This window comes from Pituophis catenifer, unplaced genomic scaffold (assembly GCF_029215685.1).
Source record: "Pituophis catenifer annectens isolate HBS135680 unplaced genomic scaffold, rPitCat1.0.hap2 SCAF_6, whole genome shotgun sequence".
In the NCBI taxonomy this organism is placed as follows: domain Eukaryota; kingdom Metazoa; phylum Chordata; class Lepidosauria; order Squamata; family Colubridae; genus Pituophis; species Pituophis catenifer.
Window position 1 is genome coordinate 4,281,051 of NW_027256886.1, and position 14,529 is coordinate 4,295,579.

The 14,529-nt window shown below is 40.5% G+C and overlaps 1 protein-coding gene across 1 annotated transcript in view; it reads right to left on the reverse strand.

Moving 5' to 3' along the window:
* The window catches only part of LOC139318015 (cytochrome P450 2J5-like), a 60,366-nt gene that overhangs the window by 1,167 nt on the left and 44,670 nt on the right, over positions 1–14,529 (reverse strand). Inside the window, exons 13-14 of the mRNA XM_070945250.1 lie at positions 2,656–2,843; positions 1,779–1,920 (exon numbers count right to left, since the gene is read on the reverse strand). Of these exons, the coding sequence (XP_070801351.1) occupies positions 1,779–1,920; positions 2,656–2,843 (330 nt within the window). The remainder of the gene's footprint in view (positions 1–1,778; positions 1,921–2,655; positions 2,844–14,529) is intronic.

Below are 14,529 nucleotides of genomic sequence, written 5' to 3' on the forward strand. Positions count from 1 at the left end.
CACCAGGCTCCGTTTTCACTGGCAGAGGCTGCCGTGGCTGAAAACACCCCTTTTCTGGCTCCGTTTTTGCTGGCAGAGGGCTAGAAAAACAAACTAAAAACATAACAAAAGGAGAAATGTTTCCCCTTTTGCATTTGAGCATCCAAGAAGGGACAGGAAAGGAGAAAGGGAAAGAGGAAAGACAAAGAAAAAAAAAGATGGCAAGATGTGAAGATGGGAAGGAAGGAAGGAAGGAAGGAAGGAAGGAAGGAAGGAAGGAAGGAAGGAAGGAAGGAAGGAAGGAAGGAAGGAAGGAGATTATAATGAGAGTGAAGGAAGTCCTGTTTTATCACTTGGCCACCACAGGTGCCCCCAGCACAAGTGATGTCGAGCTGGCCACACACACCCTGTCCCCCCGAGGTCAAACACAACCCTGATGTGGCCCTCAATAAAATTGTGTTTGATATCTCTGGACTAGACAGTCACTTGTCACTTGAGCAGGGGGCTGGACTAAGGTCCAGGTCCCTTTCGTATCCTATCCTATCCTATCCTATCCTATCCTATCCTATCCTATCCTATCCTATCCTATCCTATCCTATCCTATCCTATCCTACCCTACCCTACCCTACCCTACCCTACCCTACCCTACCCTACCCTACCCTACTCTATATTCTATTTCATTCCATTCCATTCCATTCTCTATTCTATTCCATTCCATTCCACTGCACTCTACTCTACTCTACTCTACCCTACTTTATATTCTATTCTATTCCATTCCATTCCATTCTCTATTCTATTCCATCCCATTCCATTCCACTCCACTCCACTCCACTCCACTCCACTCTACTCTACTCTACTCTACTCTACTCTACTCTACTCTACTCTACTCTACTTTATATTCTATTCCATTCCATTCCATTCATTCCATTCCATTCCATTCCATTCTCTATTCTATTCCGTTCCGTTCCGTTCCGTTCCATTCCTCTCCACTCCACTCCACTCCACTCCATTCCACACTATTCTACCCTACTCTATATTCTTTTCCATTCCATTCCATTCCATTCCATTCTCTATTCTGTTCTGTTCTGTTCTGTTCTGTTCTGTTCTGTTCTGTTCCGTTCCGTTCCGTTCCGTTCCGTTCTGTTCCATTCTACTCTACTCTATTCTACTCTATTTTCCATTCCATTCCATTCTATTCTAGGAAATCTGAAACATTTGGTAACAGCCAAAATAGATTTCCATGCTGAATCCTAGTCTCTTCCAGCAGATTCAATTCTTAGGGATGTTTCCTCCCATTTAACTGTTTGTTGACACCCAGCAGGGGGGGGGGTGACTTTAAGTCAGATTGTACTAGATGGTGCACCATTTCAAATGCAAAGCTATGCACCCATGAAAAATCTGATCTCACATATTTTTCCAGAGATTGGCCTACAAGAGGGAAGTCACTTTCTCACCTTCTGTCCAGCAACTTATTTTATGGTGCATCAGTAAGTAATTGGACCACATTTGACTTTTTTTTTTGGTCAGGGACTTAAATATTCATGCTCATATTGTCAGCTCAGGAATGGTCCAGGATGTCACGTTTGCTATAGATCTGCCCCAATTACTAGAAGAAATTAGGATTCCTTGATTTCCTATTCAAAGCATGATGACCTCAGAACAACTCAGATGATGTGGTGGGAATCCGTAAATTGTAAGCTTCTCAGAATCACTTGCTAATCAGATGAGTGGAATATAAATGTAATAAAAAAATAAATGAAATAAGAAATGAGTAAGCTGCTTTGAGCTCATGGATTTACCCATTCCGAAGGGCAGAAACTCTTTTCGATCAATGAACTTCCCATCCTTATCTAAAAAATGATTTGGATTGAATTTTTCAGGTGTCTCCCATTGCTCAGGATCAAGAAGAACAGAGCGCAGGTCTGGGATGATAAAGGTCCCCTGTAAAAAAAAAAAAAAAAAAAGATGATTAAACAGAACAGTTTCATAAAGGAAAGAGACAAAAAAGTTCAAACAATATTGATGCAACCCTTGTTCATAGCAATAGCAATAGCACTTAGACTTATATACTGCTTCACAGTGCTTTACAGCTCTCTCTAAGCGGTTTACAGAGTCAGCAGAGTTACCCACCTCGGAAGGATGGAAGGCTGAGTCAACCTTGAGCCTGGTGAGATTCGAACTGCCAAATTGCAGGCAGCCAGCAGTCAGCAGAAGTAGCCTGCAGTATTATCTAACCACTGCACCACCATGGCTTTTATTTATTCATAGCTTGCCTTTACGGATCCATGTTTGTTCGTTTCTCAGAGCAGTTTCTGAGAGCAGGGGCTGCTCAACAGCTTAGCTTCCTTTCTCTTAACTAACCTCACCTTGTCTCTTGAAGAAGGGGAGAAAGAAACATGGCTAATACATGACTACAGTTCTGATCTCAAGTTCAGCCCCTAAACTCTTATCAACTTCCTAGGATAAATATAAAATGTTTAAGATTCTAGCTATAAAATCTGAGAGATGTTTGGAGTTAAACCCATCATTCATCCCTTGCTATTCTTGCTTATTTGCTATTCTTGCTTATTTAATTTTGCATGACTTATTGGCACTTCCCACATAGACATCAAGTGTCCTATTCTCTTTTTCCTTCCATGTTGGGCTACTGCAATGCATCCTGAACATGTTTCCCACCTTTGGAATGTGATATCCCCTCATCGTCACATCCTTTGTGCTTTGCCTGGGAACTCCATATAGCAAGACATATTTTAAACGCTGCATTTCATGAATCACGGCATTGGTGTAAGGCAGCTTCTTCCGATCCTGGTAGGAAATTGACCCCGAGGAACCAAACGCATCTTCAATCTCTTTCTGGACTTTCTCTAGAAAATAATGACGGAAACAGAAGCTTCATGTTCAATATTGTGTTTTTTTTTTATTCCTTTGTTCATTTATTTATCCATTTCCCAATTTTATTCCTCAGAAATATCAATCAATCCTTTATTATGATCACAGTCCAGAGTTAAAAATTAAAACTTTTAAAACAGTTAAACAGAACATGACATAATATTTTAACTAATGGTGAGATCATCAAGATATGGCCTAATTTTACCTTTTTATAGAATAATTTAGCTACATTCAAAGAAACGGTGCCATACTGATCCAATAGTAACAACTGTACATAACAGAGATGAGAATTTCCCAGAATGTATTACCAGGTAAGGAGTTAAAAAAGGAGTGCAGAATCCTTATAGACTGGAGGGAATAATATAACAAGGACTGAAAAGAACCCTGGTAGCGCAGCAGACTAAAGCACTGTTACTAACATCAGCTGCCTTGCAATTACTGCAAGTTCAAATCTCACCAGGCTCAAAGTTGACTCAGCCTTCCATCCTTTCTAGTAGATAAAATGAGGACCCAGATTGTGGGGGCAATAACCTGACTTTGTATAAAATATACAAAAGTATGAAGGCTATTGCTTAACGCATTGTAAGCCGCCCTGAGTCTCCGGAGAAGGGCAGCATATAAATCAAATTAAAAAAAAAAACCTGTAGTTTCAGTGGCCCCTTGTCCACGGGGGCACAATGGCAGTTCATAAAGTGTAAAGATCAAGGTTTCTCCTGTCCAGTCATGTCTGACTCTAGGTAGCAGTGCTCATCTCCGTTTCTTAGTTGAGCCATGTCTGAAGACATTTCCATGGCGTTTTTCCCAAACACCATCACTCTGCTAAACAAATAGTTCCCTCAACACTGTCAAACTATTTACTAAATCTGCATTACTATTAATCTTCTCATCGTTCCCATCACCCATCTCCTTCCACTTATGACTGTATGACTGTAACATTGTTGTTTGTATCCTTATGATTTATATTGATATTGTTTCCTGATTGCTTATTTGTAGCCTATGACTATCATTAAGTGTTGTACCTTATGATTCTTGATGAATGTATCTTTTCTTTTATGTACACTGAGAGCCTATGCACCAAGACAAATTCCTTCTGTGTCCAATCACACTTGGCCAATAAAAAAATAAAAAAAAATATATTCTATTCTATTCTATTCTATTCTATTCTATTCTATTCTATTCTATTCTATTCTATTCTATTCTATTCTATTCTATTCTATTCTATTCATGGTCATGTGGCCGGCATGAATATACACCGAGGCTCACAGAACACTGTTGCATTCCCACCGAAGTGATACCTATTTTATATAATATAGTTTTGATATGCACCACTTTTAATGGAGTTGTGGAAAATCATGTCTAAATATTTAAAGATTTTTATTTCTTCAGTATTCTGGATTTTATCCTCCAGGCATGTGGTGAGGTCTCTTTACAAAAATGAAGATTTTAGTTTTATTATTGTGGAAATCAAAAATACTCCCTTGGAGCAATACCTGGACAGGGCATTCAGGACTCATTTGAGTCCAATTAATGTTTGTGGGAAAGTACTGTTTTGTCTGCATATAACACACTTGTAATATTTATTTATTTATTTTATTTATTTATTTATTAGATTTCTATACCGCCCTACTCCCGAAGGACTCAGGGCGGTGCACAGCCAGACAATAAAAACACATACAATACAAAATTTAAAAAATAGAATAAAATCAAATTAAATAATTTTGGCCCCGACAAATTTAAAACCCCAAACTTTTAAAACCAATTTAAAATTGAATATATAAATACTAAAAGATATTTAAAATTTTAAAAATCTTTTATAAAAGAGGGGGAAAATTAGGCCAGGCCGGCCTGGTGAAATAGTAAGGTCTTTAAGGCGCGGCGGAAGGTGCGCAGATCCGGGATCCTCCGTATCTCTGGGGGGAGCTCGTTCCAGATAGTAGGTGCCCCCACAGAGAAGGCTCTCCCCCTGGGGGCCGCCAGTCGGCATTGTTTGGCTGACGGCACCCGGAGGAGCCCCTCTCTATGGGAGCGTACCAGCCGGTGGGAGGCTATTGGTGGTAGTAGGCGGTCCCGCAAGTACCCGGGTCCTAAGCCATGGAGCGCTTTAAAGGTGGTAACCAAAACCTTGAAGCGCACCCGGAAGACCACCGGGAGCCAGTGCAGCTCGCGCAGGAGAGGTGTTACATGGGAACGCCATGTCGCTCCCATTACCACCCGCGCGGCCGCACTCTGCGCCAGTTGGAGCCTCCGGGTGCTCCTCAAGGGGAGCCCCATGTAGAGAGCGTTGCAATAGTCCAGGCGGGAGGTGACAAGGGCATGAGTGACCGTGCGTAAAGAGTCCCGATCCAGAAAGGGACGCAACTGGCGAATCAGGCGAACCTGATGAAAAATCCTCCCGGTCACGGCCATCAAGTGCTCTTCTAAAGACAGCCGTGAATCCAGGAGGACGCCCAAGTTGCGAGCCCTCTCCGTGGGGGCCAATGATTCGCCCCCAATAGTCAGTGATGGCGTCAACTGACTATATCGGGACGTCGGAAACCACAGCCACTCAGTCTTGGATGGGTTGAGCCTGAGCCTGTTCCTCCCCATCCAGATCCGTACGGCCTCCAGGCACCGGGACATCACTTCAAGGGCATCGTTGGGGTGATCCGGGGTGGAGATGTACAGCTGGGTGTCGTCAGCGTACTGATGGTACTCCACCCCGAAACCACGGATGATCTCGCCCAGCGGCTTCACATAAATGTTGAACAGGAGAGGCGAGAGGACCGACCCTTGCGGCACCCCACATATGAGGGGCCTCGGGGTCGACCTCTGTCCCCCTGTCAACACAGACTGCGACCGGTCAGAGAGAAAGGAGGAGAACCACCGCAACACAGTGCCTCCCACCCCCAACTCTTCCAACCGGTGCAGCATGATACCATGGTCGATGGTATCAAAAGCCGCTGAGAGATCTAACAGGACCAGGACAGAGGAGCACCCCCTGTCCCGAGCCCTCCAGAGATCATCAACCAACGCGACCAATGCCGTTTCCGTGCTGTACCCGGGCCTGAAGCCCGACTGGAACGGATCCAGATACGTCGTTTCATCCAGGTGCTGGGGGAGCTGTTGCGCGACCACACTCTCAACAACCTTCGCAACAAAGCGAAGATTGGAGACCGGACGATAATTTACCAACATTGCCGGGTCCAGGGAAGGCTTCTTGAGGAGAGGCCTCACCACCGCCTCTTTCAAGGCGGCGGGAAAGTCACCCTCACTCAGCGAAGCGTTTATATGAATGTTTTGGAAGGTGATGTTCTAATCAATTCATTTTGGCCACAATTGGGTTAATAAATATTGTACATTAAACAACAGAGGACTAAAATATATCCCTGCCTCATTCCTTTGTGAGTTGGGATCAGTGGTGGGTTCCTCCCGGTTCAGTCCGGTTCGGCCGAGCCGGTAGCGGTGACGATATGACGTCACCGAACCGGTTCTCCCCCCCACCCCCACCCCCATGTTATTCTTACCTTTTATTTGGTCCCACCCCCAATCTATTGCTGCCTCCTGAGTCCCAGCTGATGACTAGAGGGAAAAAAACTGTTTAAACTCTTGCCGCGGGGCTTCAAAGGGCCGTCCTACAGCTGATCAGTGTTAAAAGCAAACAAATGAGTCGGGTCGTAAGTGTGAGGACTGGTCGTAAGTGCGAGGACCTTCCAGAAATGACTCTGAGCAACTAACCACGCCCACCTAGTCACATGACCTCCAAGCCACACCCACAAAATAAGCCACGCCCACAAAACCGGTAGTAAAAAAATTTAGAACCCACCCCTGGTTGGGATCCTTTTGGCATGGTGGCCTTGTATCCTGAAGTGAACACTGAATTTAGAGTTCTTACAAAGATTACGTATTAGAAGTAATCATCTCTTAACAGTGTCCTCAGTAATATGGTAGTCCTTGAGTTACAACCATAATTGAGCCCAAAATTTATGTTGCTAAATGAAACATTTGTTAAGTGACCTTGGCCCCATTTTATGACTTTTCTTGCCACAGTTGTTCAGTGAATCATTGCATTTGTTAAGTTAGTAACACGGTTTTGTTCAGTGAATCTGGATTCTCCATTGACTTTGCCTGTTGGAAGCTCGCAGAAGGTGACCACATGACCCCAAGACACTGCAACCGTCATAATTATGAACCAGTTGCTAAGTGCCTGAATGTGACCATGGGGATGCTGCAACGGTCGTTTGGAAAATGGTCATAAGCCACTTTTTTCAATGCCGTTGTAACTTTGAATGGTCACTAAGTCAATGGTTGTAAGTTGAGGACTTCCTATACTTTAGGATCAGTGGTGAAATCTAAATTTTTTTTACTCTGTGGGTGTTGCTTGGTGGGCGTGGTTTGGTGGGTGTGGCAGAGGAAGGATACTGCAAAATTTCCATTCTCACCCCACTCCAGGGGAAGGATACTGCAAAATCCCCATTACCTCCACCCTCCTGGGGGAAGGATACTGCAAAATCTCCATTCCCACCCCACTCTGGGGCCCGCCAGAGGTGGTATTTGCCGGTTCTCCGAACTACTCAAAATTTCCGCTACTGGTTCTCCAGAACCTGTCAGAACCTTCTGGATTTCACCCCTGTTTAGGATGTATAAAAGCTTTTAAAGTATTAGATGATAAACCAAAATCACCTCCAATCTCCTTCTGCACTTTCTCTAGGAAAGAAATGACAGAAATACAAACTTAGTAAATGAAGGCAACTATAAGTATCCAAAGATAATGTTGCTGGATCCAATCTGGGTCAGTCACCAGGACCAGAGGTTTAATCTTCTGAGATTTTGGGCTTGTGTTGGAGCCCATCCTCAGGGATCTCCTCTCTACTTGTTGCGATATTTTCAGGATCAGACTCAATAAATTGTTTAAGAATTAAGAGTTCAAATATATCTCTCTTTATTTACATAAGGCATTCTATATTCACTGAATATTCACAGATAGAAGCACAGAATGAACGTATGCAGCTCCTTATATATACAATGGGTGGAGCTAATTATGGGAGTGGTAAAGTATGAATACATTAAGAAGTGAAGAATAAGTTAACCCCTGACACACTGTTCATATATTATTTACATAATGGAGAATAAGGCATTTACTTGTGACAAATCCCCCTCTAAATGCCGATTCGATATATTACAACAATTACATTCAGATTCAGAACAATATAATACATGTAACTTGGAAGTCAAGTATTTATGTTGCTTAGATGGCAAAGGCTTTGTTAATATGTCAGCTATTTGCTCCGATGTTTCGCAATGAACTGCTTTGATAAATCCATCCTGAGACAACTGTCTCACGTGTTTAAATTTTATATCTATATGTCTGGATCTTTGTCCAATAGCATCAGATCTAGATATTTCGATAGCAGCTTTGTTATCTTCATGCATGATAAAAGGCAAAATGGGTTTTTTCCAAATATCAGAGAGTAAATCATTGAACCATACAAGGTTATTTGCTGCCTTAGATAGACAAACATATTCTGCCTCTGTTGTTGAGGTGGCTACTAAATCTTGTTTGCCAGTATACCAGTAAACTGGACAGTCATTGAGAAAGAATATATAACCAGATGTGCTTTTTCTACATGAGGTATCTCCAGCCCAATCCGCATCGGCGTAACATGTGAGGATGGGCTCTTTGACATTTTTAGGTTCTAACAATAAACAGAAGTCTAAACTATTTTTCAAGTACCTTAATATCCTTTTGACAGCTTCCCAATGGTATAGTGATGGTTTGCTGACGTGTCTGGACAATAAATTGAGAGGCAAAGCAATATCGGGCCTAGTCCAATTGGAGATGTAAAGAAGTGAACCTATGACAGACCTGTAAAATGTATTATCTTTGAATTCAGGAGATGATTCTTCTGTATTCTTCAAAAAATCAGTTTGCATGGGAGTGTCACAGGGCTTAGGGTTACTTAAATTACATTTATTCAAGAGCTCTATGATTTTGTCCCTTTGAGAGAGTTTAAATCCTCTTCTGGTTTTACTGATTTGAACACCAAGATACTTATTTACTTTACCCAAAGATTTCAATGAAAAATGTTCATTCAATTTTGTTACAAATGCCTCTTTCCTTTCTTTATGTTTACCTATGTATAAAATGTCATCCACATAGATCAGTACAAATTCTAGGGAATTATTATCTTTTTTAACAAAGAAGCAATTGTCAGCAGTAGTGGCATTGAAATTCATAGTTTTGAGAACTTTTACTAAACAATCATACCATTGTTTACCAGATTGTTTCAGCCCGTATAAACTTTTATTTAATAACCAAGTCTCATTTTTGTTTGTGTATTGACTGTGGGGTGCTCTTACATATATTTCTTTATCTAACTTTGCATGTAGGTACGCAGTCTGTATGTCATATTGAAACACATCGAGGTTGAGTGCTGATGCTATAACCAGAGCTGTTTTGACACTCTCTGTTCTTACTGTGGGGGAGTATGTGTCTGTATAATCCTCGGGATATTTCTGTGCATAACCTTGTGCAACTAATCTAGCTTTGTATAGAGTATTGCCTCCTTCTAAATTCTTAATTTTATATATCCACCTAGTGCCAATGATAGTTTTGTCCTTTGGTGCAACTGTAGGGGTGAACACATTTAGGCCTCGTAAACTATCCATCTCTTTAGTCATGGCTGCTTCCCATTTTTTCTTTTCTTCAGGAGGAAGTTTTAACACTTCCTCATATGTGTTAGGTATTGATGACTCTCCATCCATATGCATTACATAATCTTTGTATTTGTTTGGCATCTGATTTCTGCTACTTCTGATTGCTTTTTCTGGTTTACTATCATTGTCATGTAAATATCTTGCTTCTTTTTTAGTTAATGAATCTGTCTTTATTTTATGTTGACTGTTCGTCCATGTTCTAATTTTATTTTTATGTGTATTATTACTGTGCTCTTCTCTAATTCTTTTTTCTTGGAGTTTGGTATCTGGATTGGTGTTTGGGAATATTTCATTAAGATGTATTCTAGACCAGTTGGCCTGTTCATGGAACACAGCTGTTCTGGAGACTATAAATTTATTATTATTATCGATAAATCTGTATCCTTTTGTACCTGTCTCGTACCCCATGAATCTAAGTCTCCTGGATACGTTCTCACCTTTGCGCCTTAGTTGTTTAGGTATGTGTACGTCTGCAGTGACTCCAAATATGTGCATGTGTGCTAATTTTGGTTTCCTATTATACATCACTTCGTATGGTGTCTTATTTACAATGCTGGACCAAGTTCTATTTTGTGTGTAATTAGAGTATTGTAGGGCTTCTGACCAGAATTGTTTACCTAAGCCAGCATCTTCTAAAGTGCATCTAATCATGGTTTGTAATGTTGAGTTCTTTCTCTCTACCACTCCGTTTTGGAATGCAGAAAATGGACTAGATGTGTAATGTAACATTCCTCTGTCCTTTAGCCATTGGGAGAATTCTTTAGACATGAATTCACATCCCCTATCTGTCATGATTTGTTTTATTTTAATATTGTGTTGTGTCTCTATATGTTTGTAAAACTCTTTAAATTTCTGAAAAGTTTCATCCTTATGTTTTAATGTGTAAACAAATCCATAACGACTGTAATCATCCACAATTGTTAGAAAATAACGTTTTTTATAAGTAATTGATGGTGTTAGTGGACCAACTAGGTCCATATGTACCAAATCAAAAATTTTGTTGGTTGATCTCGTTGACTTTCTAGGTCTGGGACTAGTTTTGAGCTTTGTAGATTTACATACTGAGCATTCCAAATAGTTTTCACAATTTTTTATTTTAACACCTTCTGCATGTTCAGTCATCTTTTGTACTACAGGAAAACTGGCATGTCCTAATTTCCTATGTAAGACATGAGCACACTCATCATGAATTGGTTTACCTATCTTAGGTTTTTTTTCATTGTGTGTATCTTTGTGATTATGGGTTACCTCACGTTCTTCATTGTCACTGTTACTATTGTCTCCATTATCTATTTCATTGTCATTTTCCATATTTGAATCAATGTTGTGTAACCATTCCTCCTTTGTCATTAAGTAAGGTAGACCTCCTTTGATTATTACTGTACCTATGTTTATTTTGTTTTTTTCTAATGTTGCTTTTCCTTTTGAGAACACAATGTTAATGTCAGAATCTCTGCTTAGTTTTATGGCACTAAGTATGTTATGAGGAATTTCAGGTATTAGTAATACCCCCTCTATTTTTCCTAGGCCAGGTAAGATTACATTCCCTCTACCTATAACTTGAACTTTTTCTTGGTTAGCTACTTTGATTACAAATTTATCTTCTACAAATGAAGATAATATATTTTTATTATTAGTAGTGTGATTAGTTGCTCCAGAATCAATAAGCCAATTATTGTTCTCTGGTTGTGGTGTGTTAATGTTGTCATGTTTGTTTAGCCCATTCAGTGAGCCAGATTTTCTATCCTTTGAATTATCTCTGCCCCCTCTATGTTCTCTATAGTTGGGTGGACTTCTATACCTAAATCTATCAATGGAAGACTGTCTGTTGTTGTACCTATTTCTATATTCTGACCTATGTCTTTCTTTTTGAAATTTGGGACAATCCCTCCTATTATGTTCTTTAGACCCACAATTGTGGCACCTAAATGTTTCATGGTATCTTTCTTGAAATGTTACCCTTTTATATTGTTTGTGTTCTATTTGGTTGTTATAACGACTTCTCCTTGAATTGTCTTCAGCTATTAATTTATTGGATAGGCTTTCTATGGATAAGTATCCTAGATTGATTGTGTCTAAGTGTGACATATAATTATCCCATGATGGGTCAAGCGAATTGATGATAACACTTTTCATCGTTTGATCTGAAATCACCTCCCCCCTTAAATGCAGTTCTGCTCTAATCTTGTTTAAAGATATTAAATGTTCACTTATGGTAACCCCTGGCTTTATCCTAGAAGAGAAGAAATCTTTAGACATTCTTGTGGTAGTGGCTACGCTTTCACTGTGAAACAAATTAAACATGCATTGAATAATTTCTGAGACAGTCAGATTTTGCTTAATACTGTGATACATGGCAGGGGACACACTGGAAATTAATAAGAAAAATGCTCTATGATGTAAGCAATCTAACTTTAGAGTCCAAGGTCCTTTTGGGGGGTTGGTAATAAAAAACATTAAGTTTTCTTTCATAAAGACAACCTGGAGCTGCTGATACCATTCTTGCAAATTAATGCCATCTATTCTCAGCTTTGGGAAGTCACTGGGTAAATTCCCAACATTGTTGGGTCCATTACTTACAACCGGAGGTAGTCCGTGGTCTTGCAAATGTCGAAAATTGCAGAACGGCGTGGGAATGCTCGCAACGAGTCTGCATGGTTCTCTCTGCATCTCATGTCTTCCTGGGTTGTTTGCGTAGTCCCGCGCATGCGCGTTGCTCATTTCGTTCCTGGAGTCATCGTGAGAGGTTCTCGCTGCTGCAGCTCCCTCGCTTCGTTCTTCTTCCGATGAATCAGTCTCCGGCTCGATCTTGGAAGTCCTGGTGATAGCGGACGCTCGTCTTCTTTTGCTGAAGGCGCTGGTCCTTGGATCAGTCTGCGGTGTGGGGTGGTATCTGCAGGGCTCTCTGGGTTCAGGTGTCGGTGCTTTCGCCGTCTGGATAGGAGCGGGTAGATTTTGAGGCGTTGGCTCGCTTGCTTGCCTTTTGGTTGATTTTTTAGTAAACTTCAGTTTCGGTCCAAATGCAGCAAAAAGTGTTTTCATTGCTGACTTTACTTGTATGTCTATCGAATCTTCTTCATTCTCTATTTCTGATTCTTCTGAGGTATATACTTTTTCTTTTTCATTTTTCGTATCGAGTAAGGCTTTTCGCGCCAGACATTTTGAATCCTGCTTTCTGATTGGCTCTGCTTCGCTCATCTTGGGAGTCTGTTGAAACCAAGATGGCTGCCATTCGAAATTTTGCGCGGGATTGTTGGTTTTCTTCTTCGCTGCATTTTTATCTGTAAGCATATCACTTACTATTTTTGAGTCTTTTGGTTTTTCAGTAGCAATGTGCTTCTCTCTCGCTGCTCCGTTGTTTTTTAGTATATCTTGGAGGTCCGCGACAAGACTTTCATCGCTCTTTTGGCTTTTTAAGAGTTTTAGTATCTCTGACCTGAGTTCGTTGTTTTCTATTTCGTTTTCTTCTTGGTCATCATCTTCATTTATTATTTCTTCGTCTTCTGTGGTGTATCCTTCAGATTCTCTCGAAATTGCATTTGTGGATTCATCTATTATTTCTTGATCCGCTTCCATTTCTTTGCTGTATGCCCTGGTGTTGGGCCTATCTCTTTTAGACATGTTTAAGTTTTTATTGAGTCAATTCAACCATCCTCTGCTACCAGATTGTTGCGATATTTTCAGGATCAGACTCAATAAATTGTTTAAGAATTAAGAGTTCAAATATATCTCTCTTTATTTACATAAGGCATTCTATATTCACTGAATATTCACAGATAGAAGCACAGAATGAACGTATGCAGCTCCTTATATATACAATGGGTGGAGCTAATTATGGGAGTGGTAAAGTATGAATACATTAAGAAGTGAAGAATAAGTTAACCCCTGACACACTGTTCATATATTATTTACATAATGGAGAATAAGGCATTTACTTGTGACACTACTGGAATGTAGACAACCCATTCGGATAGAGAGAAGTTCCCTGAGGATGGGCTCTAGCATGAGTCCGAAAGCTGAGAAGACAAAGAAGCTCTGTTTCTGGTGACCAACCAAGATTGGATCTTGCTCCAAACTTTATTTTCAATATTGTTTTTCACTTATTTATTTCCCCTTTTTAATTCTTAGTCATACTTTAGGTTTTAGACTAACCTTCAGAGCATTAGGTGTAACCCCACCATCCTTTGAAGGAGTGCAAATTTAAAATTCCTGGGAAATGACTAGTAAAGATAAAGGTTCCCTCACACATACATGTTAGTCGTTCCTGACTCTAGAGGGCAGTGCTCATCTCCGTTTCAAAGCCGAAGAGACAGTGCCTTCCGAAGACGTCTCCGTGATCATGTGGCCGGCATGACTCAACACCAAAGGCGCGTGAAACGCTATTACCTTCCCACCAAAGGTGGTCCCTATTTTTCTACTTGCATTTTTTATGTGTTTTACATGATATGACTAGATCCAGTCTAAATTGATTCAGAATATGGATGTAAATTGGTGATTTAATTCAAAGATTCCAATGACTCTCCTCAGACAAGTCAATCTCCAGATTTTAATTTCAACCAGTTTGGAAATCTGGTTAAATTTCTAAAAATGCAATAATTGTTTTGCCAATCATTTGGATCTTTTTTTTTTCCCAAAAAAAACCCAGCTATGTTCATTATCATCTCCTGATTTGGTCTCCTTCACACAATTTAGGCTGGAAAAAAATTAAATAAAATCTGAAAACTTGGGTAGATTTCTGCATCTGTTTGACATTTGTACTGATTTCCAGTTTTTAGTTCCTCACTCAATACTTTATTGAGCATCTCAAAGAAGGCTCTCCGAATGTACCTTCTTTCAACCCTGGAGGCCATCTTTTTCTTTGGATCTTCAGGGCTGCCACACTTAGTGCTGTGGGAAACTGGGAGGGGCAAACTGGGAGCAACCCACCACTGGAATGCGGGTGTTACTTGGATCCCTGACACCTTCTAT